Source organism: Acanthopagrus latus, chromosome 12, assembly GCF_904848185.1.
Source record: "Acanthopagrus latus isolate v.2019 chromosome 12, fAcaLat1.1, whole genome shotgun sequence".
NCBI classification, from domain to species: domain Eukaryota; kingdom Metazoa; phylum Chordata; class Actinopteri; order Spariformes; family Sparidae; genus Acanthopagrus; species Acanthopagrus latus.
In genome coordinates, this window is record NC_051050.1 from 8,354,371 (window position 1) to 8,379,515 (window position 25,145).

At 42.9% G+C, this 25,145-nt stretch overlaps 2 protein-coding genes across 3 annotated transcripts; both read right to left on the minus strand.

Moving 5' to 3' along the window:
- Nucleotides 1-6,571: 6,571 nt before the first annotated feature.
- pigo (phosphatidylinositol glycan anchor biosynthesis, class O) lies at nucleotides 6,572-18,839 on the minus strand. Of its 2 annotated transcripts, none has more exons than XM_037117722.1 (11): nucleotides 18,253-18,837; nucleotides 17,512-17,990; nucleotides 15,970-16,113; nucleotides 15,752-15,875; nucleotides 15,256-15,415; nucleotides 12,830-13,012; nucleotides 11,093-12,689; nucleotides 10,796-10,999; nucleotides 9,682-9,866; nucleotides 9,409-9,479; nucleotides 6,572-8,160 (listed from the first exon to the last, which is right to left on the minus strand). In XM_037117722.1, the coding sequence occupies exons 2-11, from the start codon at nucleotides 17,987-17,989 to the stop codon at nucleotides 8,031-8,033; spliced, it is 3,276 nt and encodes a 1,091-aa protein (XP_036973617.1). In that variant the 5' UTR covers nucleotide 17,990; nucleotides 18,253-18,837; the 3' UTR covers nucleotides 6,572-8,030. The 2 variants fall into 2 exon arrangements, with proteins under 2 accessions (XP_036973617.1, XP_036973618.1); XM_037117723.1 differs by having other exon boundaries at nucleotides 8,025-8,160; nucleotides 18,370-18,839.
- Nucleotides 18,840-19,999: 1,160 nt separating this feature from the next.
- On the minus strand, nucleotides 20,000-24,820 carry stoml2 (stomatin (EPB72)-like 2). Its single transcript, XM_037116575.1, has 10 exons — nucleotides 24,643-24,820; nucleotides 23,172-23,324; nucleotides 22,983-23,082; nucleotides 22,832-22,890; nucleotides 22,638-22,739; nucleotides 22,407-22,541; nucleotides 21,965-22,109; nucleotides 21,713-21,792; nucleotides 21,492-21,620; nucleotides 20,000-21,395 (listed from the first exon to the last, which is right to left on the minus strand). Exons 1-10 carry the CDS (start codon nucleotides 24,682-24,684, stop codon nucleotides 21,288-21,290), a joined length of 1,053 nt encoding a protein of 350 aa, XP_036972470.1. The 5' UTR covers nucleotides 24,685-24,820; the 3' UTR covers nucleotides 20,000-21,287.
- Nucleotides 24,821-25,145: the final 325 nt, after the last annotated feature.

The window sequence follows — 25,145 nt, forward strand, 5'->3', positions numbered from 1 at the left end:
TTCACCACTCTCCCTTATTGTTCATTTTTGAAGCAGCAGTCAGTGGTCTTGTCTGTGTTGGTGCCATATGGGGCAAAAGAGCACGGGTATTACCATCTGGGTTTGCCATCTGTAACATCAGATTGCCACTGCATTAGCACCCCAACTCCTGTCTTGGCCTCCGCCTACTTCTGAGGAGGAAAAACGGCTCATTAGCTGCTAAAGGCTGTGCTGTTTGCACCAGCTAGCTGCTAACGTTGTCTGTCAGCTGTTTTTGCTGCATTCAGCTTTCCCACTGAAAGCGACGGCCTGTTATGGATTAATATGGTGTGTAACTGGAGCCGTCGGAGTGGAACAGAACAGCTCACTTGTTGGCTGGAAAACCAAAACAACAGGCTTAAAGGCGCTAAAAGACCGCAACTGTGGACCTAGCTTGCATCAGGCATTGTGACATGATCCACTGGCAAAAGTACAATATCGATTAGTACAGTTTGTCACGTTTTTTCTCCCACATTCTTTTTCATCCATTTCATCGACCAGCCTTTTCACTTCAATCTTTGTCAACGTTAGACCTTGGAATTGCGTGCAGTAGATACAACAAAGAGGCAATGTGACAGTTGCCTCTCCCCCTAAGAACTGTTTTTGCTCCCAGCTTAGAAGATGGTTTAAAGATGTTGCCTTTGGACCGCTAAAAGCAACACTCAACGCCCTGGCCTGCTGTCAGACTGTGCAACCAGCACTGCTCCATATAGACCTCACCCTGTGCTCTGCACTGTGCAATAAGTCTGTACAAACTCATTTCAACACCCATATTTATTATCTATATTTAAAATCTGTATATAAAAATGTGTTGCTCAATTTTGCACTATATCATGTAAATATGAACATACGTCGATTCTATTTTTCTTTCCTTTTTAATTATTTTGTCTATTTTGCTATTGCTCTGTTCTTGAAATATTCTGCTGTTGCGACAAACAAATTTCCCCGTCTGCGGGACACTAAAGTATCTCTGAGTCTGATTCAAAGCTCACTAGCTAACTAACGTATGAATATAAGATCAGGATAGGTCAGGACAGGACTTTGGATAGGTCTATCCTTCCCATTAAGTTCTGAGGAACACAGAAATACACATAATGGGCATCAAAAATAGCACATGGAGCCATTGCAGTGGGCGATATTAAGATGATCCTCACTGACCTTGACTTCGGATAATGTCTTTCCAAAGTGAGGCCCAAAAAACACATTTACTCCCACAAGGTTGTTTTCAGTTCCAATGTTGAACTTTATCAAATCTTCTTCAAAACACCAAAACCACCTTCGGAACTTTGATTGCACCGTTGTCAAATTTTCCAGCGTTGTTCCAGCGTGTAATTACCTGTGTCTCAAAAAACACTGTTAACTCGGAGCATTCAGGCAAAACATTGTCAGCCTCAGTGGGTATACACAGACAGCGTTTTGGAATGAAAACTCCCCCTTGGCTTTGGTACAGCTCGCCGAAGCAGATCACACCTACAGAAAGTTGCCACAGGGCCGAAGCCAACAGAGGGCGAAACCAGGTGTCTGCCAGATCTGATGTGCGTCTTCCAGTTGTGTCTGTGTGTGGTCGCTGTGACACAGCTGATTGGTCGGGTCAGCCTGCTTCTACAAAAAAAAAAACTTTCATTTTTTTTTAATCAGATTTGACCAGTGATTCTATACATACACATTTTATGTCTAGGTGACAGCAGGAAGTGGAGTTATGAATCTCTCCCTGTTCATTTAGAAAGGAGGCCTGGTCTTGTTAGCCAGAAATAATGTGGCGTTCCAAGATGGCTGCCAAGTGGCAAGAGTAAGCACTTTGGTAGAACTTAATTGGAAAACGTATAATTAAAAAGCATTATAAATCACAAATATCTTTCGGAGTTTGAGCCAACATCAAAGTAATGTTGAAATGTGAAAATTAAAAGTATTCATCTGTGTGTGTGTGTGTGTGTGTGTGTGTGTGTGTGTGTGTGTGCTCTCATTCCTCTGTACTGTTTTTTTTTGTTTTTTCATTCTTCACTTCTTCAGAGGACTGTTTGAGGGACTGTTTGAAGACTTGGTTTTATTGGCTTTGATTTAAAGGTGCAGTGCGCAAAAAATGTTGGTATAAAACATTCAAATATTTTCTAAAATTATTAAAAGAATGTAGAGAAATGACATTTCTAGTGTTATGTCAAATACGTCAGTGTATAGAGTTGCAGAGATATCTCCTGAAGTCCTGCTAAGTAGCTAGCCCTAGGTCAGATAACCTCTAACTGGGCTAACGAGCTAACAGTAGCAACAGTCACAGATGGATAAAACAGAAGCGGGAGCTGGCAGTCACTCAGGCGATATGCTGCCCTTATTTGTTGGGAGTATGAATTCAACAGCTTGCCAATTCTTACATGTTGCCCCTTTAAGTCAAGGTTGGGTTGAGCGCAAAATTCAAGATTGGTTTTAATGTTAGGGGAAGAATGAGGTTTAAGTTGAAGCTAAGGTTGCGGTAAGGCCTGGGGTCGGGCCGGTAGCAGATACGGCTGAGAGAGAACAATGTATACGTATACACAAAAGTCTCAAGTAAGAAAGAAAAATGGGTGTATATTATGTGTCTTTTACGGCCTCTAACCTGCTGAACTATGCACTTCAAGCCACCGACCCTTTTAGAAGCACTCAGTCTTTTACATTGAACGTGTTTCTTTTCTGAGCGTGCTGAGCCCTCTGGCAGGTCTGCTGACGTGGTGAGCTTTAATAGGACAGTGTACGTTATATTACATTGTATATATTGATATTTCAAGTGAATAATAAACATGAGACCAACCACATATTTGGTATAAATGTATTATATAGTAATCCTCCTCTTATCACCATGAGCTTATATCTCAAAACAGACTTGTCTCTTTAAAGAGAGTTTTATCGCGGCCACGCTACATCGCATTACACTCAGGCAGAGGGCGAAATGATGCGGAAATGTTCCCGGGAAGGAGCTGATGTCGGGGAACGGCAAACTTTCCCTTTCCTAATTTCAGTTTTTCAAAGACAAGATGAGCACAGCAAACATAACATTTAAAGTAAGCCTGCATGCCCAATCGTGCGCAGCTGAAAAACATTCCCCCACACAGCAAAGCTTTTAAAGTGATGCACTGTACAGGATTTACCTTCTGTATTCTCTCTCAGACTGGGCTCGCTCTCTGAAAACGTCTTTCAGCGGCCGCTCTTATCTCCGTTGGGCGAAGTCTTTAATGGAAACAGAAAGAGAATAAAAGGTCTGAGTCACGCAGGTAAACACGGCTTGAAAGACAAATTAAGCGACAGAGTACTGATTATGTTCAGTCTGAACTTGAATTGCCCGGTGATGGAGATTTGTACTGAAGACAGGCTTTGCTTTAAAAGCAGTGAAAGAGCAAATTCAGAAACAATTACACCCCTGTGATGAGTAATTATATACGGTGTGCTACTTAAATCCTGCAGATTAAAGGATAACTTAAATCTGTGATTACATAAATCCTAAAATGAGCCTAGTTTTGCATTTCAGTACAAAACTAGACTTTTAATTTTTATAGTGCTGCTTTATTGGTTACCACTTAATCACCCCATTTGTTCACTATCTTCATCTGTATCACTGCTGATGTTCAAATAGGATAAGTAACTGTTATTCACACGATTCAATCACACAATTCAAACGCCCTGATGACTTTAAACACGTTTTTCTTATCTTTATTTTCAGATGCACTTAATCTCTCTCAATCACACCAAATCAAACAGGCCTTTACAGCCTACAACACTGCTGCCATTAAACTACTTTAAAAAAAGGAGTTAGATCTTTTAAAGAATGATGATAATGATAATGCATTTTAAGAGAAAACTATGAATACGTGTATTCCGGCATTGCTGTTTTGTAATTTAATCTTAGTGATATCAGCCTCGCAGCTTGCTGATGACACTCCCGTGGCCAGATCAGAGCTGTATGAAGTTATGGCCAATACATTTTCTCTCACCATCAAAACAAATTAACACGAGAACATTAACGTCAGTCATGCGGTCCTCTCTTCTTGGAAAAGCGAAAAGTGGTCTGTGATCTTGTGCTCTTCTGAATCAATTTCTCATTTGATTCAACATAATGATGATAATAATAATAATAACAATAACATCACAATAATGGACAGTAAAGAAATAAATCAAAGACAGATAAGAGTTTTTTCCCCCGCTATACCAAATGTTATGGGCACAACCAGTGTAGCTTTAGAAAAGTGACATTGGGATATCATAGCCTACGTGACGGCACTTACATTTAGGCTAAACAAGAGAACCAAATCTTAAAGAGAACCGTGTTTCGCTTTTAGGCGTACTACTACTTACAGGATCAGAGGACACTCCTTGGTGAATCTCATTTTTATGTGTTGTGACTAAAGCAATTTTCAAAGGAGTTTGAAAGTTTCGCCTTCACAGATCCAGTTACAGAGCCTTCGGTGGGCAAATGGCTCAAAATGTTACGGCCGTAAATTCACTCGGAGAAACCTCTATTCATCCTCATCGGAGGCGCCGCACAAAGTGATGATGGATATCATCAAAACAGTTTTTATGTCGGCTCCCCCCGTGGAAAGATCGAGCCCTGGATCAGAGGCCGGCTGGATGATTTTCCATCCCCACAACACAAATTGGTCTGACTTTAATAGCTGATGCAAGCTGAAAGGGGGAGGGGGGGGGCGGTTGATTATTGTCCAAAGGGCTGCTCATCTGATAATGATGAGCAATTAGAGGAGTACTGATGCCTTGAATGAAAGCTTGGCAATCTACTCTACAGCTTCACATTCACAATGGTGCTTCACATCCAAAACCCAAGACGAGATCCAAAGCTTCAAACAGAAACAGCTAGTGATGTTTTCCTGGACTGTGAAGGTTTTTTTTTTCCAAAGTTCCTTTATTTAGCTCGAACCACTTGTTGAGATATTGACCATCATGTATAATGGCATTATTCACACTAATATAACACACCAGACTGGAATGGACGCAGGCTGCTTTTGGTACTCAATACAACAAACGCAACAGTTTTAACATGAACTTATTGATATTTGTGCTGAGCAAGGCCAGAACTGGTCAAGCAGTTTCTTCATATACGTCATTCTTGAGCTGTTGACACTGTTACAATAGACAGTTCCATTAGTGCATTTAGAAACAACTGTCAAACAGAGAGCTTGTGTTGTGGAAAGGGATGTACAAATTGTGATCCGACAGGCAAATATTTTCCTGTATGCACGCATTATTTCCACCTAATTGCACAGAACACCAAATCTGTCCTGCGTCCTACATATTGCACTCTATTCGTGATGGCCCCCCGACAAATGCTGGTATAAAATGCTTTCACGACGTATATTTTCACTCAACGAATTTAGAGAACTACTTAGTCAGCGGTTTGGTTTGAGTCAGGTGTTCATAGTGTGAAGAATTCCAGTTTCTTTGTTTTCTAAACCTGTATATTTGCATGCTTGGGTGTGTAAAGGATCCATGCTCGCCAAACGTTCTTGGAATCGGCCCAGTCAGTAGCAAAACCAAGCACTTTTACTGAACATTACATTGTCAACAGTCAGGTGAGGTGATCTGCTGGATTGATTGTATGCTGGGTAGGTATGAAGCATTTACAGGCCTGAACATCTAATCTAGGGGCCATCTAATGGGCAAACAGGCTGAATGTACTTTTGGGGTAGAAGTGTAACTCCATTAAGTCATTAAAACAATTACAAGTTTCACACTGTATGTGAAACGGGACAGTAGCCTTTAATATATTGACTGGGAAAAACAGGTTTTTTGATTTGCAGCTCGCTCACAGTTGTGGCACATCTTGTGTGCGATCAAAACTGTTTACCCCAGTGAATCACGAGTAGATGATGAAAATGAGCAGCAGACACATCAGTCAGTCATTCAGAAGTGATTTTGGCATAGGAAGTGGAATTTAAAGGTGCACTATGTAGTTTCATAGCTTCAGTGGCTGACTTGTATGCCTAAACAAAGTGTATTGCTTTTAATGACTGGATTAACAGTATAACAAACTGACCTTAAAGGACAACACAATTTCAAACTGTTTGACTTTGTTTATACTCCATGTGGCGGACCCTGCCACCACCCTAGGGACCTTGTTTTCCTCTGAGAACAGCTTGTACATACAGCTACTTAAAAGACGTTCTATTATAACCTCATTAATATTGAAAATATTAAAATGCAGAGTTTGAATTTCTCAAGAACAAAAACATACAATTTCTTGATTAGCATCTCTTTTGTGGTGTTTTTACAAGTGAGATGTTTGACGACTTCCAGGGTTATGGGAACTGGAAATGTGGAAAGCCTAGATAAATAATGGATGAAGCACCTTGACTGAAGGGCCATAAAAACTTATGGCAGCAGCCATCTCCTCCATCAAGTCCTGGGATCAATGAACAAAACATTAAATACTACTTTTATGGGCTGTATAAATAGTTTGCCCTGCAACAAATATTCCTAAAGTTGAAACATAAGAGCACCATAACTCCCAACAGGAAATAAAATGACACCAGTCTGGCTATATTTCATCCTTAAAGCTGAATCAACTTGAGGCCAAGAGTTCATGTAAAAAACTTTTATTACATTTTGTCACAGAATGTAAAATCATCTCAATTAATCAGTTATTTATATATTAAACATTTTAAAACAGAAACGGAAGTGTCCCATCATCATACAACTTAGCCAAACCCATCACTCGGGCTGATGTCAGCAGCCTTCTAAACGACCAGTCACTCCCGCACAATAGCCTGAGAAATGCAGTACTATTGCATTGTAGCTAATTCGACCTGAGCTCAACATCCCTTCCATATCGTGCATTAGCTAATGAGCTTCAGCTGCTGACTACAGCTGCAGAACAGTAACAGATCTTACAGCTGACACTGGCTCAGACTTCCTTGCGTAAATAAATTAACCGTTTCTGGAGGTCCTGGACTTCCTGTCAACTTAACGACATCATAGACCAGATAAGGAAAAAAAAGGCATTACTTAAAGCTAGGCACCAATTCTGGGGAAAAAAAAAAAAAAAAAAAGTTGCGTGAGGTCTAATTAAGACAAACGTTTCAATTGGGATTAAAAAATCAGTGATTAAAAAAGAGTTAGGAATCAGAACCCTTAAAAAAAAACCTAAATGTAAATTAAAAAAACCCACAACAGATTAAGAACCCGAAAACTGTGCAGAATAATGCTAATATGAATTGGCAGTAACCAGAGGCACTGGTTATTTTCTACATCTTGAAAATACAAAACATACAAAAAAAAATGGAACAGTTCCTCCCGCAGACACTTAGATGACAGACATGCTGTAATGCACTTGGATGGATTTCACCAAACAGAGAAGAGAGATCAAAAGTAGCTCCAGACATCAGGTGGCAGATTGGCTTTAAAGTGGTTGCCCTGTAGCTGAAAAGTCACAGATTGATTGGAAAGGAAAGGATCAGCTGAACGGCTGAGGTGTACATTTCCACTGTCAATTCTTTTGTTCTTTTTCTGTTTTTCTCTGTCACATTAAACAGTTAAATTAGCCACTTTGTTGAACATATAAAAAGTCAGCCAAAACCCCTTAAAGGACAATTTTAATTTGAATGCTGAAGTTGCCAGCCAGCTGTAACAGGCATGTAGCTAGTGTAAACTGTTTGCTGTGCGTGTTTTAGTGAAGCTTTTTTTGAATGCTGCACTAAGAACCACTTGCAAGACTGTCTGGCTTGGAGAGCTTAGAAGGCCTCATCCATACTGCAAGTCAGAAAACAGGACTTAAGGAGAAACATTCAGATACTGCTGTTCTCTCTCGAACCAAGCACGCCCCCATCAACCTCATTTTAACACTGTTAAAAAAAACGAACACAAACACTTCTTCAATGGGAGTCCAGACGCTCAGATTTGACGTCCTAAATTCCCCCTCTGACTGTAAAGGAGCTGGGCCTGTATGAGAGGTCCTTATAAAAACACCTTTACAGTCGCCACCATGTCCGTTTTCTCTGTGGCACAGTGAGCTCTGGTGGGCTTCTGCGGTAGTGCCGTCGCTACCTGGATGCATCGGGGACGAGTCTCTTAAACCAGCGGCCCACGGCCATGTCTACTCTCAGCACCAGTGTGACCCCGATCAGCAGGGCCACGCTGCTCACCAGGAATCCTGAGGCCTCAAACATTAACCTGGAGAGAGAAAGGAAAGGATTCTATGATGCCGGGTGGGAAATTCACATCTTAAAACTATCCGACCTGTCGAACCTCAATTTAAAGTCCAACATTATATATTGTTGATTGCAATTTTATGATCTATTACAGTAGCTGTAAAATACATGACATTTTTTGAGTTATAACTCAAGGCAGAACTCAACAATAAAGACTGCCCAGGTTAAGTAATATGCCATATCGGGCTAGGAAATCCAGCAGCTCACTTGCATGGTTGAGAAAATGGTGAAAAAAAAAAAAAAATTAAACACAGTTTACCATCCTTCTTTCTCATCTCATTTGAGAGTTGCACATGTGCAGTGTTGATAAGGAACTTGTGAGAAAAGACTGGTAAAGCTGAAACCCAAAAACCCATTTCAATTATCCTGGAAACAGGAGTTGAAAGGGGCACTATGTAGTTTTGGAGAAGACACCTGAACTCAGTAAATAATATTTCCAATATTAATGAGACAAACTAAACTGCAATTAAATAAACAAGCTGTTCTCAGAGGACAAACACACTGTACACCTAGAGAAGGTGGCAGGGTCTGCCTAACATAAACAAAGATAAACAATATGAATTTCCACAATGAAGCACAAATGCATAGAAAGAAATGCAGGAATAAATAGCTTTGTGGAAATAAACAGGGAACACAAAACAAATGCTTGATAATGAAACTGGATAGTAAATACATTTCTGAATTAATACAAGAAGTTAATAAACACTGAAGCAAAGGAAAGCAGGAATACCTATTTGTCACATTTTATATATCAATCAATGCCTACATTCAATTGTGTGGCATAATTATCCATAGAGGCCCTTATGAATTGTGTCTGATCTATAAGGGTGAGTAAAAATTGACCCCGGGCAAGGCAATTTCTAACCCACAATGTTGAACCCTGCCATGTTTTCATGTAAGCAACAAAAACAGAATGATATCCTAGCAGTAAATATTTTGCTAAATTCAAATTATTTGGATTTTAAATCACCAACATTCGCTGAACAAGTAATGATTGCCACAATAACATCAATAAAAATAAAGGTAGGACTCCCTGCTTTAAGATGAGCAGAGGTAAACATGTATCTCTTGCACTGGTAATCTACAGAAAAGCAGGCCTGTACTAATGGGCTCTTGTTGAACGGCCCGAGGAGAGTAAGTGGTCGACAGTTGGATAAGCCTTTACTGTTAGTGAGTTTGCATGAGCTGGAAAATCCATCTAGGCACTTACTTGGGTGCGAAAACCTTCCACACCATTAGGTGTCTCCTGAGGATAGCAGCAGCACAGACTGAAGCAAAGACCTGTGAAGAGATGCACAGATACTCAATGGACTGATGGGATACTGATACACATGGGAAAGAAGAAATTCCACATCACACCAACGCGAGACTTAATCCGAAGTCACAGATTCCTGAGCTGACGCTAACAATTAATTCCTAACAGATGATAATGATCCAAACAACTCTAATGTTTGAATCTTCCATAAGGCTGTCATATCTGTACCTGCGCTCCGAGAATAAAGAGGTAGCGTGTTGAGAGTTGTAGGAGAGCGGAGCTGAACTGCTGGGGGTTTTCTCTCAGTCTCATCTCCATCACAGCATCCTCTCCTTCCTCTCCGTATGCTCTCCCTCCCCTGCTGCCTCGCACCTCGCACACCAGAGGCCAGAACAGCAGCAAAGGACAGCTCACTGAAGGCAATGACACACACAAATCAGCTGTTAGCTTCCTCGGTCAATTTCATTTCATTCCCGATTAATTCGATCGGCTCTTCATTTTCCCCCCTCTGTAACACCTACTTTTCGTTTTACAGTTTAACAAAAAATGGATCAATAACTGCAAATAACTTGGCACTAAGCTTAGGGGCTCTGGCGTGAGGGATATGTGCTTGACCAATCGAGCTGAACCCACAGTGATGCACCACAGGATTCACTGAAATTGAAATTTTTGGGGACCAACCATCAGACTGATATACTGTAAAGATAATAATAATGTGCAATGTTTAATACAAGCAAATTGATTTTCTTACACTGGTTGTATTTATGATATTCAAAATGACATTTAATGTTTCAATATGTTCAATTTATATGACTTATTTAGAGTTGATCCAATTAACTGACAGGGGAACAGAATCAGATGGTTTTAGGCATGACCAGATGGCCGGTGTCAGATACATCAGATTGTGTGTTGGTCATTAACACACATGCCACGCCAGCAGGGCTGCCAGCTTGAACTGAGAGAGACAAACTAAGTATTTTATGTTAATTACCCATAATACTGCGTTTTGCATTTTTAGTCGCACTTTTCTAACAGCTTTCTCTTTTCCTCTGCTGCCTGTCTGTGTGCATTTCACTGGGGGGCACACTGACATGGAGCTCTGCAGAGATTTGAGTTGATGACAGGTGTGTTTCTTGTGGGAAAGCAAAACACTGTAGTCGAGGGTTATGAATGCAAAATAGCAGTCTGTTGTCAAAGGCACAACAGCCAACTTGAATTCTCCTTTTATACTCAGTCTTTGTTTCTAATTTATTTTGTCTTTTGTTGCAGCTGGATCCTTTTACTTTTCCCAAAGTGATCATGATGTATTTAAAATCTGTTAATTCACTGTATTTGTAACTACCTGCAAACAGGATGTGTGAGGCAAAAGTGTTGAGAGTAACCAGTGAGGCGGGCAGCATGGTGCCTGTGTGTCCATCAGGGAATCCCACGAAGGCAGCGCCCCACTGGATGGAGGGGAAGGTGGGAAGGTGACCTGTGGCATGGAAGAACTGGGTGGCAGCCAGGGACCACAGCACCACTGGAGTCCAGGGCACATTAAACCCACCTGAGGGAAAGAATAAGAGACGGGTGAGCTGAGTGAAATTTTTACAAAGGAGAGCGATCATGTCGTGAGGGATAAACACACTGAGAAGCTCACCAGTATATGTTCCATTCAGGCCACTGAGGGTAGTGGAGGAGGCGTGAATGTGCAACAGAGCTCCCGTTTCAAGCAGCAGCAGAAGGAAAGACAGAGCCATGCCCTCTGGGTGCAGCAGCAGCAGACCGATTCCCAGCAGGCCGCAAAACAGCAGCAAAGGAGCAGAGTAGACAGTTCCCAGTCCGTAGGCCTCCACAGCGGGCCTGCTGTCCACCTCTCCACCCCCACTCAGCTCCCCATCGTTCAGGGAACAACGCATGCGCTGGTAAATCTGAGGAATGAGGTGGTGCAGCTCAGCTTGGGGGCTGATGCCGGTGCTCGCTCGGTAGCGGGGAGGGGGTAGGGATGTGCTTCTGGCTGTGGCCGCGGCCCTGGTCTTCACAAACACAGTGAGGGGGTCCAGCCAGATGAGGAACAGCCCCAGTCCCAGGAGAAGGAAAGCAGCCCTGGGGAGGGCCAGCTGGGCCAGGCTGATAAGCTCGGCCAGATTCCTGAAGCTGTCCTCTGGAGTGGCACTAACAGCCCAGTGGACCGCCAGGCACACAGACAGCAGCGGTAGGATCCAGCGGGCCGTGAACACCGTCGCACCTGAGGAGTTGAGGTTACCGTAGTGGCGGAGGCAGCGTCTCAGCAGATACGTCCACAAGCCCAGGGAGCAGACGGAGAGGACGTAGTGGAGGTTCTTCAGCTGGTTGTCCTGCAGCCGGGAGAGAGGCGACAGGAACGGGGACGGCTGGCAGGAGCCCTGCTCTTCCCGACAGCCGTGAAAGGACAGGGAGAGGTAGAGGCTGCCGATGAGAAGCCCTAGGCAGGCCAGGAGAGTGCTGCTTTCTTTCCTCACAGTGGATGGGGACAAGGCTGCGGAAGGTACGAGCCCTGCAGCCTTCAGAGGGTCATGGCTCGGGGGTAGGAGCAGGCCATCCCAGTTGAGATGGATGGGAATGTAGAGAGCAAGGGAGAACACCAGAAAGGTCACCACCCGGCCCTCAGCGATCACGTAGCTGTCTGAGAGCAGGGAGGCACAGCGGAGGAGCGGCACCAAGAGAGGGGGGATGAGGAGGCTGCGCGGGGTCAGCCAGGTAGAGCACTTTGGAGCTTTGAAACTGTTCTTTGCCACAGTCAGGGCTCTGGATCGATGGGCTCTCCAGAGAAAGAGAAGTTCAGAGCTGAAGGCAGCAGCTGCCAGGCACCAAGCCACCTCAATGTAGCCCTGTGTGAGCATCTGACCAGCAACCACGCAACCCCCCGCAGCCAGTGCCACGACAACTGGGGCTTTTAGTCCGGGACCGTTCTCCCTGATTAACACGAGGGACAACTCAGACAGGATGAAACATGTTAAGCAGGCAAATGCGAGGATGGCTAAACCTGCTGCCATCTTGAGCGGGTTGAATCGAGCCCAGGTGGCTCGGCAGGTGTCTCTGACGGAGGTGAGGTAAGCCTGCAGCGAAGCGGCCAGCTGTGGGGAGGGTGACCGACCCTGTCTAACTGCGGTGAGGTACTCAGAGGAGAGGCGGGAGAATTCTGCCTTCAGTTTAGAAAGGCTCTGCGGCGGGATGTCTTTGGCCATGCCGGAGTACGTCTCGAGGAAACGGTTGACCTTCAGAAACGGAACGGTCACATGAGATGGAATTTAATACACAAAATAACTGTCATGCTCCAGGATATGTGAAGTCTGGAGTGATTCCTATGTGGAGACATTAAAAAACATGCTTCACAGCTCTGAACTGAGAACAGTACCTGTTTTGCATTGATCCACAGTGCCTCCAGCTGGCTGATACCTCCAACTGCGCCTTCTGTCAGCCCATGAGAAGGGAACAACGGCAGGAGAATCTGCCCCACATTGCTGTATGGGATGGGAACTCCCAGGAGCAGAGCCAGGGTGGGCACCAGGTCCGTCTGTGGCACCACATCTGGTTCACTCTGCAGACATGAGAGAATAGATGAGAGCAGCCATATTGTCACCAGAATGACAACGTTTTCTTGGCTGAAAACAATCACTGTGAAGGTAATGGTGTCAAACAGAAAACCACTTTTTTCACATTAAATAATAAAAAAATCCCAAAGGATATGATTTTCTTTATTTTCCCAAAGAATTAATGACAGTAAGAGAAGAGATCTGTGGCTTTAGACTCTCCACAGACAGGATGACAATGGTCAACTGTGAGACCCCGCCAGTCAAATTGTGTGCGTCCCAAAACCTCATTACAGTTTGCTTAATGATGTTACTGAGTAAATGACTTGTGTGCCGATTGAGCCTGTAGTTCAGAGTTAATAAAAAAAAGAGCCACTGCAAAGTTTTAACTACAGTTTTAACCATGAAAAAAGTATGGCCTGACCATAAAATGCTTATATTTAGAATGGAGTTTGGTTTAATAGCCTCTCCATTTGACAGACCGCCAGCAGCAGAGGGTGTTTTAATACTAATAATTCACACAAAATGGGATGATCTACTTTTCTTGTGATCGCTGTATTTCATGATATTCAGATGACATTAAAAAACCTAATAATGAACCTTATAAACAGCATTGAGTTATGTTGGAAGTGGAGCTAAACCCGACCCGTTTTCTCCTCGGCTCAGCTCGTTGTAAATGGACATGCGTTAAAGTAGAGACAGTTATTGGAATTGGTAGTCGATGTAATTATTTTATGATTAAATCACATTAGACAGCAGAATTTAAAAAACAGCCAAATAAAGTGTCTTGATGACAGAAAAGATGATAGATGAGAGACAAATTAGCTATTAAATTGGTAAAGTCGTTTCAATTTGCATTTACCTGCCAGCCAATTTAGAGGGGCTGTTTTCACCCAAGACAGGGCGGGGGGCGTGACACAAGGGCAAAGTACTCAGATGGGTGGCTCTCATCTATAAAAGCCTTCCGTGTCAGATGACTACATAAATTACAAGTACCTGTGATGTAAAGGGCTGTTCTGACATCTACAAGGTAATCTGTGTAACCGATCTTCCTCTTGAGCACAGAAACCACATCATGTGCTGCGCCCAGCACCAACAGGGAAGCGTCATGCTGCAGTGTGTCGACACACATCGCAGGACAATGAAACACCCGGCAACAAATCGCAACAAATAGGGTTGGGGAACAGAACAACCCTGAATAAACAGGGGATTTTTTGAGGAAATATCTGAAGAAGAATTCCGAACAGTGTAGAGTAGTTAGGTTAAATCCATCACTGTGGCATTTCTTGGTGAGATTCAGATAACTGAGTGTCTAATTACCTCCCCTTTCCACAATGTTTCTGTGCGCTCTATAACCTGCGATTTTCCACAGTGTTTTACATAACGTTCCAATTACACAGCAATTATGGAAATCAGTTCACTTTTTTCTAGTGCGGTATCCACTTTAATCCCTGAAAAAGGCAGAGACCACCTGCCAGCGCCAATTTAGCGGATTCAGGGGGGATCTGCACAGTCGGCCATGAACAGAAATGATCATGCCTGGAAAGGTTTGATGTTTAATATTCTCGACACGAGAAACGCTCCGCCGATTTGGTGAGATAAACACGAATTATTTGCTGGTAAAATAAGAAGAAACATAAAACACACAAATAGATTTTCCTCTGGTATCTTAGCAGCTCATTTGTGGATTGGCTGTGATGTCTGACAGCATCTGATGTTTTAAAAAAAGGTCCAGCAGACAAAAGTTTCTCTCTGACATTTAATAATGGAATATAACGAGTCTGTTCTGTAAACATTCTGGAATCTTATCAGTGTTTATCGCTCACTCTGCATTTCATTTACATCTAGTTAACTGATTGCTGCCATTTAGCAGAGACAGAAAAGGACAGCTGATGTTATGGTACAATCAGTAAAAATCAGTCCAACCGAGCAGGACTGGGCTTAGATGGCTTATTACTATTCTATCATACTTTTGAGCATTACTGTTTATACATAGAGCTCCAATGCTTTTCAAGACTGTGGTTATTAAGGGTCTTAAGTTGAGGGAAGTTTTGTTCAGCAAGATAATCTTAAATAAAAACCACCTCCATGTTGTTTTTAAGCATAAATGTGATTGGCAGAAGTATAAAAGCTAATGTTAGGCTGTAAACATGAACGTCAGCACAATTGAGCTTCCAGACCTTGACCAGAATGACCATTTCAAGCATCTCGTGTTAATACTTGGTGTGAAAAAGGCAGCAACCCTACTAACCTTGGATGGCGGGGCGGGAAAAAGAGGGGAGGGACTGTAGAGGAAGATGGCGGCGTCGGTCTCTTTCTGACTTTCTCCGCCATGATCTCCGGTGTCCGTCATCCCGTGATCTCCCATCACCACCAGGAGGGTGTCGTTCTGCAGGCGGTCCATCACAGACCTGGAGGAACAGGGGTTTCAGGAGATTAATTAGGATTGCTGCAATTAAAATCCATGACTACTCAGATGTGGAATGAGCAGTTTTAATGTTTGATTATTAGCTAAATTGAGACTTTTGTGAGACTTATTCTTAGCAGTTTTCTCCCCTTAGAAAATAACTTCTAGTGCCATTCATGATTTTTCATGATCTACATGTGTCAACATCTTACAATAAGCAGTGTAAGTAAGTGTCTTGACATATCTACAGTACTACAGCTGCACTTTGACAGCACAGAATGGTGACAGCAGCTAGGGAGTGCTGTATAACAAGCTCGCAGCAGCTGCACTGTTGTCTGACCTGATGACTCCGTCCATCTGGGTGAGCTTGTCGGCCATGGCTGGGTGGTCGGGTCCAAACCTGTGACCACAGTGATCCACTCCAAGGAAATGAGCGACCAGGACATCCCAGTCATCCCCCACCACTGTCAAAACCAACAGCAGGTGACGGGCGGAGAGGTGTTAAGTAGAATACAAGAGCAGAACAGAATACACACAACATATGATGTAAAGACATACTAGTTGTGTAGAGGTGCTGGAGGATCCCGTTGTCCACAGTGTGCAGATCCTTTACATTGAAAGACGGGAAGGGCAGAGAGCGGTGGAACCTCTTTGGAAAAAGACTCTCCCACGTGTCATCGCCCATGAACACCACCCGTTTGCCTGTGAGGGGATACACACATTTATAATTAAGTAAATCAGGTGAAACATTTTCACCAAAGATTACGTAAAGTCTGCTTGAAAGACTCTGGGGTGTGTCTGAGCATGATATAGGTACAACACACGTGTCTGTATGGTCATAACTCTCAAGATTACTGTTTTTACAACAAACAAAAAATGTGAGGTTATCAAGATTAAGCTTGATATTATTTTAATTTGGCCTTATTCAATATTGTGAGATCAAACATTTGAGCATATTTTATAATAAACTTATAACATTGTCAGGCATATTTGACAACCATGGAGACTCTCTTTTTTCAATTGCCCTCTCCTGAATAAAAATAAGAATGCTCAAGCAAATTTCAAGATTTTTCTAAAGGAAAGTTTAAAAGGAAAGAAGCTATTTTTTCTTTTTATGTAATGTTGACAAGAGGGGCCGCACAAACATTGAGGTCCCAAGGTTGGCAAGTGTGTTTCATGACAGCCACTGTGGATATCTGATGTGTTCCTTGACTTTTTCGTTCCCTCTGACCTGCTGGAACAGCACCCTGTGTGTTGACCTTTTGACTTTCAAATTAAGCAGTGGTAACTGACTAAATTAAATAAACGAAGTGGAGTGAAAGTATTAAGTACCTCTAAATTGTACATAAAAGCTGTACTTGGGTAAACTGTAGATGGTTACATGCCATGACTGGTTCTGGACTTTTAGACCAAGATTGAAATTTTTCCAGTAAATGTAGCTCTGATGAACGGTTATCAGTCTCCTGGAATACTTATAATCGATATTGGTGTTGGCCCTAAAAAAAAATATTGGTCAACCCCCAAATACAGCATTCCCAAGGCAGTTCAGGTGCTGGTTCGGAGCAACTGCCAACTCTGGAACCATTTGCCTTTTGAGAGCCAAAGAACTGGCTCCAGGCCAGCAAAACTGGTCCCAGGGTAGCATCAACACTTCACTAGTCTAGAACAAAGACCTGATAACAGGGCTGAGGGTGGGGGTGGAGCTATTATGACCAATGACGTACTAAAACCACTTGTGACTGCCTTTTTTAAAATCCAAAGCTAGTGTAGCATTTTCTAGCGCATGAGCAGGAGAACAAACTGAAGATAGTCACTATTTACCCCTATTCGAAGCAACAGTGGACAAGGACCAGTCATGTTTGGATGACTGGGTTTCACAGGCGTAACCAACTCCAAACCAGCGCTAGCACCAGCCCAGAACCAGCTCTTGTTTCACTTTGATGGAAAAGGGGGTATGTGGTGCTTTCCCAGTGAAGTAAATGTGACACAGAGCCCTTGAACTGGAGAAATGCCCTCTCCTCTGCCCTCCCACTGCACACATACGCGCTGCTCTTCTTAAACCCACCTTTGTAATGCAGTACACGCTGCTGTGGTACTTACCCACTTGCCCAAACTGGTGGATGAGGTTGTCCTCCAGAATGGCACTAGAAGCAAAGTTGTTACCCACGTCCACAAAGGTGGGCAGGGAGCCCGTGGTGAAGCCCTTGATCCTCTGCATGGTGGTAGTAGGCGGGTCTGCGCGGAAAGGGTACAGCCGGCTGTGCGAAGGCCTGACCGACACCGTCTCCTCCAGCACGGGCAGCTTGTTCTCGTAGGGTCTGGGCGCCGTGTTGTTGGGGTCGAAGCGGGCGAAGTCGATCTTGAGGGCGTCGATGATGAGGAGGACGGCCCTGCGGAACCTCGGCTGGGCGCGGCAGAAGTCCCCCGGCTCCCCTCCGGGCTGCAGCACGTCCCCGCAAGTGCTGGTCCTGTTCACCTCCAGCCTCACCAGCAGGAAGCCGCCCACGAACAGGTAGATGCCCACGAAGTACACCGCGCACACCCACAGGAGCAGGGACAGCACCGGGAGCCCCTTCATCCTGGACGGACACACACAGGTGACAGCGTGCAGGTGGAATAAGTCAGGCAACACTTGCTTCGCACTATAAGTCAGAAGAGGGGCGCCTGCTACATGGCATGCTAACGCCGCTAACGCGTAACTTGACAGAAACCACAAACTCCACTCAGACCTAAACAAAAAGGCGGCGACGTGACAGGTAACATTAACTAGCTAACGTGAAGACGAGGTTCGTAAGTTGTCGCTGTTAGCCGCGGCTAGCTAACCTCGCTCTTGTCACTGACCTTGTAGCAGCCGGGTTTTCGTCCTCTCTCGGCTGGAGGGCGGACGCGAGTGTGTGCGCTAACAACACGGGCACAGGTGTCTCAGGTAAACAGAGAACGACGCCACACCACGCTCACCTTCATTTGGGACACCGGTACAATGAGATTAGATGGCTGCAGACGGCTAGGAACTTCAGCGTGCGTGCAACCCGGCGGAAGTACGCGGCGGACGTGTTTCCGTGTAACACGGAGTAATTCTGGAGAAGCTTCGCCCTGAAGTCAGACTGTCAGGCACAATCCTGCCTTCAACCAGTGGACCGTGTGAGGGCACAGTGTTAAAATAATAATGTGACCAGGAAATGTGATATTACAGTAGCATTTATGTCGAATTCCGTTATCATTTTTATTTAACATATTGTGAGAAATTACCACAAAAGAGAGTGAGGAATGTAACTCCCTTGGTGAGAACATGTAAATGTAAATGCAAATGCGTTACATTTGGTTTTAGTGTTTTGCTTATATTATTTGAATGTTTTCCACTCTACAACAGGTAACTTGTCAAATAGCCTTTTCCATTTTCATTTTAATATGACCATAGAATAAGTGTCAAAATGAAATAAAAAGGACTATTACAATGTCATTTTCATTTTCACCCAAATAACACATGCACAAATGGAATGTTTTAATGTTCTTGCGGGATTCCATTTCCATTTTCAAGGATACGCAATCACGTTTGACAAAATCACCTATGGCCTACCAAAGGACAGAATAACAAAGATATAAGATACACACTCAGTTGTGAAATCAAAACCCAGTGCGTCCTGGAAATTGGCTAACTAAATCACTAGGGTCTGAAAATCCTTTTAAAAAAATAATCAAAGATAGTCTTGCCAAAAAAACAACTCTCAATCGGATATTTTTTGTTAAATCAATAAATACAGTGTACAGAGAAATCATACTTTAGTAAAAGTAAAGATACCATGTTAAAGTATTACTTTGGTACACTTAGCCACTGGACACTCGCCTGTGGTTTGAATTGGTCCTGCCAATATGCATGGAGGCTCGCTGAAGGCCTTCTCCCCCTCTCAACATCCTCTTGCTCTATCTGTTCTCTCTTCTGTCATGGCTCATGCTGACAACTGGGTGGTGGGGTGGGGACTAACTTGCGCCGGCCTGTGCCTTGCCGCTGTCTCTCTACCCAAACTATGCTTGTCGGTGGGCAACATAGGGAGAGACTCTGAGTACTTTACCACTATACCTAACCCCCCCCCATATGAATAGCACTCCAGTAAAAGTACCTGAAATTAAATGTGCTTAAGTATTACAAGTAATTTTCTGGCAATACATGTTCTATAGAAGCATCAAAAGTACACGTAAAAGTAAATTATGCATACATGTTATATACTGCGTACTGTGGGTCGACCAGTTATCAACTCGGCCAATTATTGAATCTGATATTCAGAAATTTTCTGATATCTAAATCAGCTTTGTTTTCTTTTTTTTAATTGGACTGTAAATATGACTAAAAAGTACAATACAAAATGAAAAGAAGTACCGATTCTCAAGGAAAAATACCTCAACATTTGGCTTAAGTAGTTACATTCCATCACTGAATAGCAATACATACGTTCTATGTAAAGTCTGTTTTGTCTTCTGACATGCTGCCAAATTTATATTTACATTTGTGTTACTATGGCAACTGATCTCCAGCAGGTGAAACCTTGCAAATCACAGTGGCACATTTTGAAATATTGACACACAGACTTTGTTAACGAACATATTTTTTATTTATTTCCTTATTGTAACTTAACATTGCTGAACCCAGACATTGGCTTAAAACATGGAAGTCAACTAAAGCATTTTCAAATCATACTGTCAGTTTTTTCTTCATTCATAGTCAGAACAGTACATTTAAAGAAGTCCAGTTGTTTGTCATGAATTGTTCTATTTAGCTACCTCTTAACATTATTGTATATTTTCAAACAAGTGCTTTACAATATCCCATTCCACCACGTCATACACACAGCGAAGTCTCTACTTTGTGAGAGTCTTTGACATTTTTTGCATTATGTTTTCTTAAACCTGTGAGCATCAGTGAAGCCAAAGCAATGACAAATTTGCGGTGACCCATGAAATGTAATAAATATATCCAATAAGACATAAGAGGTGAATATAAACACGAGAGAACAGGGGTGTTTTCTCATGACTTTATACTATTTAGTTATCAAGAGGGGCTTGTTTCTGAATCATTTTGAAGAAGGACATGTATTTCTAAAGCAAGTAAAGGATGGAGTTTAAGGGAAATAATGTTTTCATCTAACAAGTCGGCCAAATTATGAATCTGCTACACTTTTCATCATTCTGGGGCATCAAGCCAGACGTCACATCGAGCATAATTAAAGTCGCTGGTCCCAATGACGCTGAAAACAATTGAAGAATTGTCACTGAAGTACGTAAAGGAGCCGAATTCTCAGCAGATTTATTGTGATTGCCACATTAATACCAATGAATCCACATTAACATGAGAAGAGTTATTCTGGTCAACCCTGGAGATGAGGCTGCAAAAGGAGAAGCCACCACGCACCATTGTATGTTTCGCGTATACTTTATGCAGAGTCAAAAGCGTTCAGTTCTATGCGGGTACAAACAATGAATCATACCTCAGCAGATCTGTTGTGTGTGAGAAGAAATTGCGCAGAAATAATTATTTATGGTACTAAATCATAAACTGCACACCACCGAGGTCTTAAACTGCATCAACTCCCATGTTGTCAACCTGCCAAAGTCACTGGTATTATTTTGGCTCACAGCTGGTGTAAATTTATCCGACAGTAACTGAGCATAAACAAAAGTCAGCGAAGATTAAAAACCTGACGAAAGGTGTGATTTATTCCGAGGACTCTAAGGCAAAACATCCCAGAGGTTTATAAAGTTTGTCCTTCTGTCCTGTCAGGTTAACTCTGCTCACACAGCGATGCCTTCAAGCCCCGATAACTGAAACAAACTGCTTCTCCTGCGTCATTTCTCTGCTTTGAGTTCATTCATGAAGTCCTCTGTTATTGCAGTGGTGGCGACTGGTTCTCAGGGTTTTCGATCTTCTCCTCCAACACTTCTGGCGCTGCTTTCTGGCTCGTCTTTCCCAACGTGTTGTAGATGGCCATAGCCTGAACGCAGGAACACAGGATGGGGAAATATTATCATGACTGAGGGCTACAGAAGCAACACAGACACTCTGACATATAAATTCAAGCAAGAAATACCTGTGTGACCATTGAGCTCATGTCACCGGTGTTGGTGGGCAGCAGGATGGTGTTGGACTCTTTGGCGAGGTTGGAGAAAGCGCTCACGTACTGCTCGGCTACAGTTAGCGAGGCTGCCGCATTTCCGTTCTGTAAGACACAAAATAAAACTGATCAGAAAGAACAGAAATCGACGACAGACTGTGATCTCGTTTAAAAAAAAAAGTCAAAGTGGTGTTCACCTGCTCAGACAGAGCCTCCGACAGAACGCGAATAGCCTGAGATTTTGCCTCTGCTTTGACCAGGACTGCATGGGCCTCACCTGAAGGGAACACAGTAATCGATTGGTGACTGTTACCATGTGAAGTCCATTAGTAATTCAAGTATTTCTACTGAAGGAGAGCAGCAGAAATGGAAAAAAAAACAACATCTCTCAGCACACAAGCTGCATTAAAAACTAGACAGATAAACACTGACTCTCTAAGTGCACCCACCAGTCGCATTATTGATTCGCTCAGCTTTTTCACCCTCCGAGGCCAGAATCTGAGCTTGTTTACGACCCTCGGCGACATTAATGGCCGCCTCCCTCGTCCCTTCGGACTCCAGCACCGTGGCTCTCTTCTTGCGTTCAGCCTCCACCTACGCAGGGTGAATAAAAACACGTGTTAAAACCTGTTTCTGAGATTTATACTTGCCCAGAGCCTCACCGGTAAATTGCTGAATTTTATAGTGACTTTTCTCTTGTTCAGACAGTTAAACCAACAAGAACTCTTGGGCTATCTGTACAAAAACAAAATGCTTTCACCAGAATCAGAGGATTTAGGAAGTTTTATTTATTGTTAAAGGCAGTAAAACCTCCAACTGGGGGAGCCTAGGTGAGTTGCTATAACCCTGATATAAATCAGACCAAGTATATATTCATTCTGTTCAACCCACCTGCATCTGCATGGATTCTTTGACACGAGGTGGTACATGTATATCTTTGATTTCATAACGGAGGCAGCGGATCCCCCAGTCGTCTGACGCCTGGTTGATGGAGTGGACAATGTTGGAATTGAGGGACTCCCTTTCCTTTAAAAAACAGAAATGTAAACATCATAAGTGATCACAGCACCTTTCACTACAAGCCTATGGAACAAGGAGAGGTAGAGCAGTAGTTCTCCCTACCCTGAACACTTTGTCCAGTGTGAGCTTGCCCAGTTCTGAACGCATGGTGGTCTGTGCCAACTGCGTGACGGCATATTCTGGATCCTCAACACCGTAACTGGCCTGGGAACGGAAAAAAAATGGGTCAAGACACAAACATGTCATTTCTATCCCTCTGAGTTGAGCAAAGCAATGAAGCAACTGCTCCAGCATACCTTAAAAGGGTCTAGGATCCTTAAATAAAGCACTCCATCAATCTGTAGTGTTACATTATCTGTAAAAACAAGGTGGTAAAAAAACACTGTTACATTATGTCACACAATCATAGCTGTAGAATATTCATCAAGAATTTGAGTCTCTACATACCTAGAGATACTGCAGACTGCTCTGGTACATCAATCACAATCTCCTTGAGACTTTGCACGTAGCGAATCCGGTCAAGTAAAGGTATGAGGAAATTTAAACCCTAAAAGAGATGAAACAGTTAGTGAGTTTTTGATATTTCCCCTTGTAATAGTTGAAGCTAGCGCTCTGCTGACAATAAAGGGGTATTACTGGCTCTAAGATGCGGTGGAAGCGACCCATTCTCTCCACCACCCAGGCTTCCTGTTGAGGCACGAACAGGACCAGAGTGTTCATGGGGAGGCTGGACGCCCATCGCTGCTGGGCCGGTGTGACCCACAACCTCGGCGCAGCCCGCTGGGTTTGCTACAGGGACACGAAAGCACAGTGACATGGTATCAGAATACAGGACTCCTGCTTGATGAATAACTTTCATTCCAAAACGTAGTCCTAACTGCAAAGATGATGTCATGATGCACAGGTATGTGTTTAAAGGTGCAATATGTAGTGAAAAACATTCAACATTAAGTGAAATAATCAACAGAAAGTGAAGGAAAAACTATTTTGAAATTATGTATAGTGATGCAAAGCATCTTTACCATGCTAACCAGCTCGCCCTGGCCCATTTCAATCCAAATATCCTGTGCTAGTAGGGTAAACACCAGCAATCCTTTGAGTTTCGGACTCCAAGTCAAGACTGCTAGCTGCACACCTAACTGAGCTAACTCAGTAATGGCAGCTACCTTTGGCAGCAGTTAGTGGTGGCTTGATATCCTGACCCACTTTTGAGTACGAGTTCAACAGGTGGCAAATTCTAACATATTGCACCTTAATCACAGTGGAGAAAATGGAACCAGCTAATATTTAGCATTTTAGCTTGAAAGTCATTGCTCCAGCGAATAAATACAAATTTAAACTACTCCTTTGAGGGGTATCATAAACTACAACACATTAAAGGTTGAATATATGAAAAAAAATAAATAAATTCTTGACTTAAATGATCAACAGAATGTGAACAGTGTAATGCTTAAGCCACTGTAAAGGGCGATAAGAAAACACTAACACTCCTCGAGTGCTAGCTGCATTGTCACTGGGCTTACTAGCTAACAGCAGCTACAGTTAGCAGCAGTAGGTGGCTACTCTGATGATACACTGCCCCCTACTTGTTTGGAGTACATACTACATGCATATTGCAGCTTTAAAATAAGTAACACCTTGTTCAGAGCCCCTTTAAAATTTGTTAATATTAAAATATATAAGTGCAACTACTTCATTTCAGATTTAGCTGGCTTACTTCCTGTATTTTCCCACATATTAATAACCTTCCTTATGTATATATTAAATATAGGTAAACAGTATTAATATATAGAATATCCTAATAGTACAATTTCTCCAAAGAATGAATGGTGAGCCTATTCACACTAGCATGCCCACTACTTCCTGCCCATCCGTTCGTATTACTATCTAACTATCTCAGTCAGTGGTTCGCTAAAAGGAGGTCGCTCTCTTGTCAACTTAAAACAACTCAGTGATACCTCCATCACATTGAAGAGTGACATTTCCTCAATTATTAACACACAGATGCACTCTGAATGACAGACACTTCACCGACAGCCGGGGGAACAACTGTCAGCAGGTTGTGACGAGCTAACAGGCGGTGTATGACGATAAGGCAGTTATTTACCTGCAGCAGGGCCCCGCCGGTCCGACACAGCGTTCGTAACATCGTTTAAATTAAGTTAAGCGATTGTATGGAGAAGATTCAGCTTCGTAGACGTGACTAACTACACTCTGTTCTCATGTGTTTGACCCTTGTCGATCAGGAAATGAAAGTTACATCACTGGTGCAACGGTGGAAAACTCCGGTGGGCTACAAAAACAAACGACTATGGTTCCCCCGGCACAAAAATAGTATCTACAGCAACTACTACTGGTGCTACTGTTGATGTTTATTTTATTTTATTTTATTTTATTTTATGTCATTTCATTTTATTCAGTTTTATTTAATTTCATTATTTGGAGCCAAAACACTAAATAAACATATTTACTTTTCGAATAAAACGTTTGAATTCCCCGCAATGGATGAAAAGAGTGAAGGCGTGTGAAGATGAAAATAACGATTCGTGTGGAAGTATTAGAAATAAGACACATTTTTAAAAAATGGTTGAGTAAATCCGTCCAGACCCA

What these genes read in the sequence shown, in the direction of transcription:
- pigo (XM_037117722.1), bottom strand. Translation starts at nt 17,989, where the DNA reads ATGAAGGGGCTCCCGGTGCTGTCCCTGCTCCTGTGGGTGTGCGCGGTG. An exon ending in CAGATGGACGGAGTCATCAG is followed by an intron (nt 15,416 to 15,751) that starts GTCAGACAACAG and finishes CTGTTCCTCCAG; the next exon opens with GTCTGTGATGGACCGCCTGC. An exon ending in CCTGAATGGAACATATACTG is followed by an intron (nt 11,000 to 11,092) that starts GTGAGCTTCTCA and finishes TCTTTCCCTCAG; the next exon opens with GTGGGTTTAATGTGCCCTGG.
- stoml2 (XM_037116575.1), bottom strand. Translation starts at nt 24,684, where the DNA reads ATGTTACGAACGCTGTGTCGGACCGGCGGGGCCCTGCTGCAG. An exon ending in GCAGTCTGCAGTATCTCTAG is followed by an intron (nt 22,891 to 22,982) that starts GTATGTAGAGAC and finishes TTGTTTTTACAG; the next exon opens with ATAATGTAACACTACAGATT. An exon ending in CGGAGGCTCTGTCTGAGCAG is followed by an intron (nt 21,621 to 21,712) that starts GTGAACACCACT and finishes TGTGTCTTACAG; the next exon opens with AACGGAAATGCGGCAGCCTC.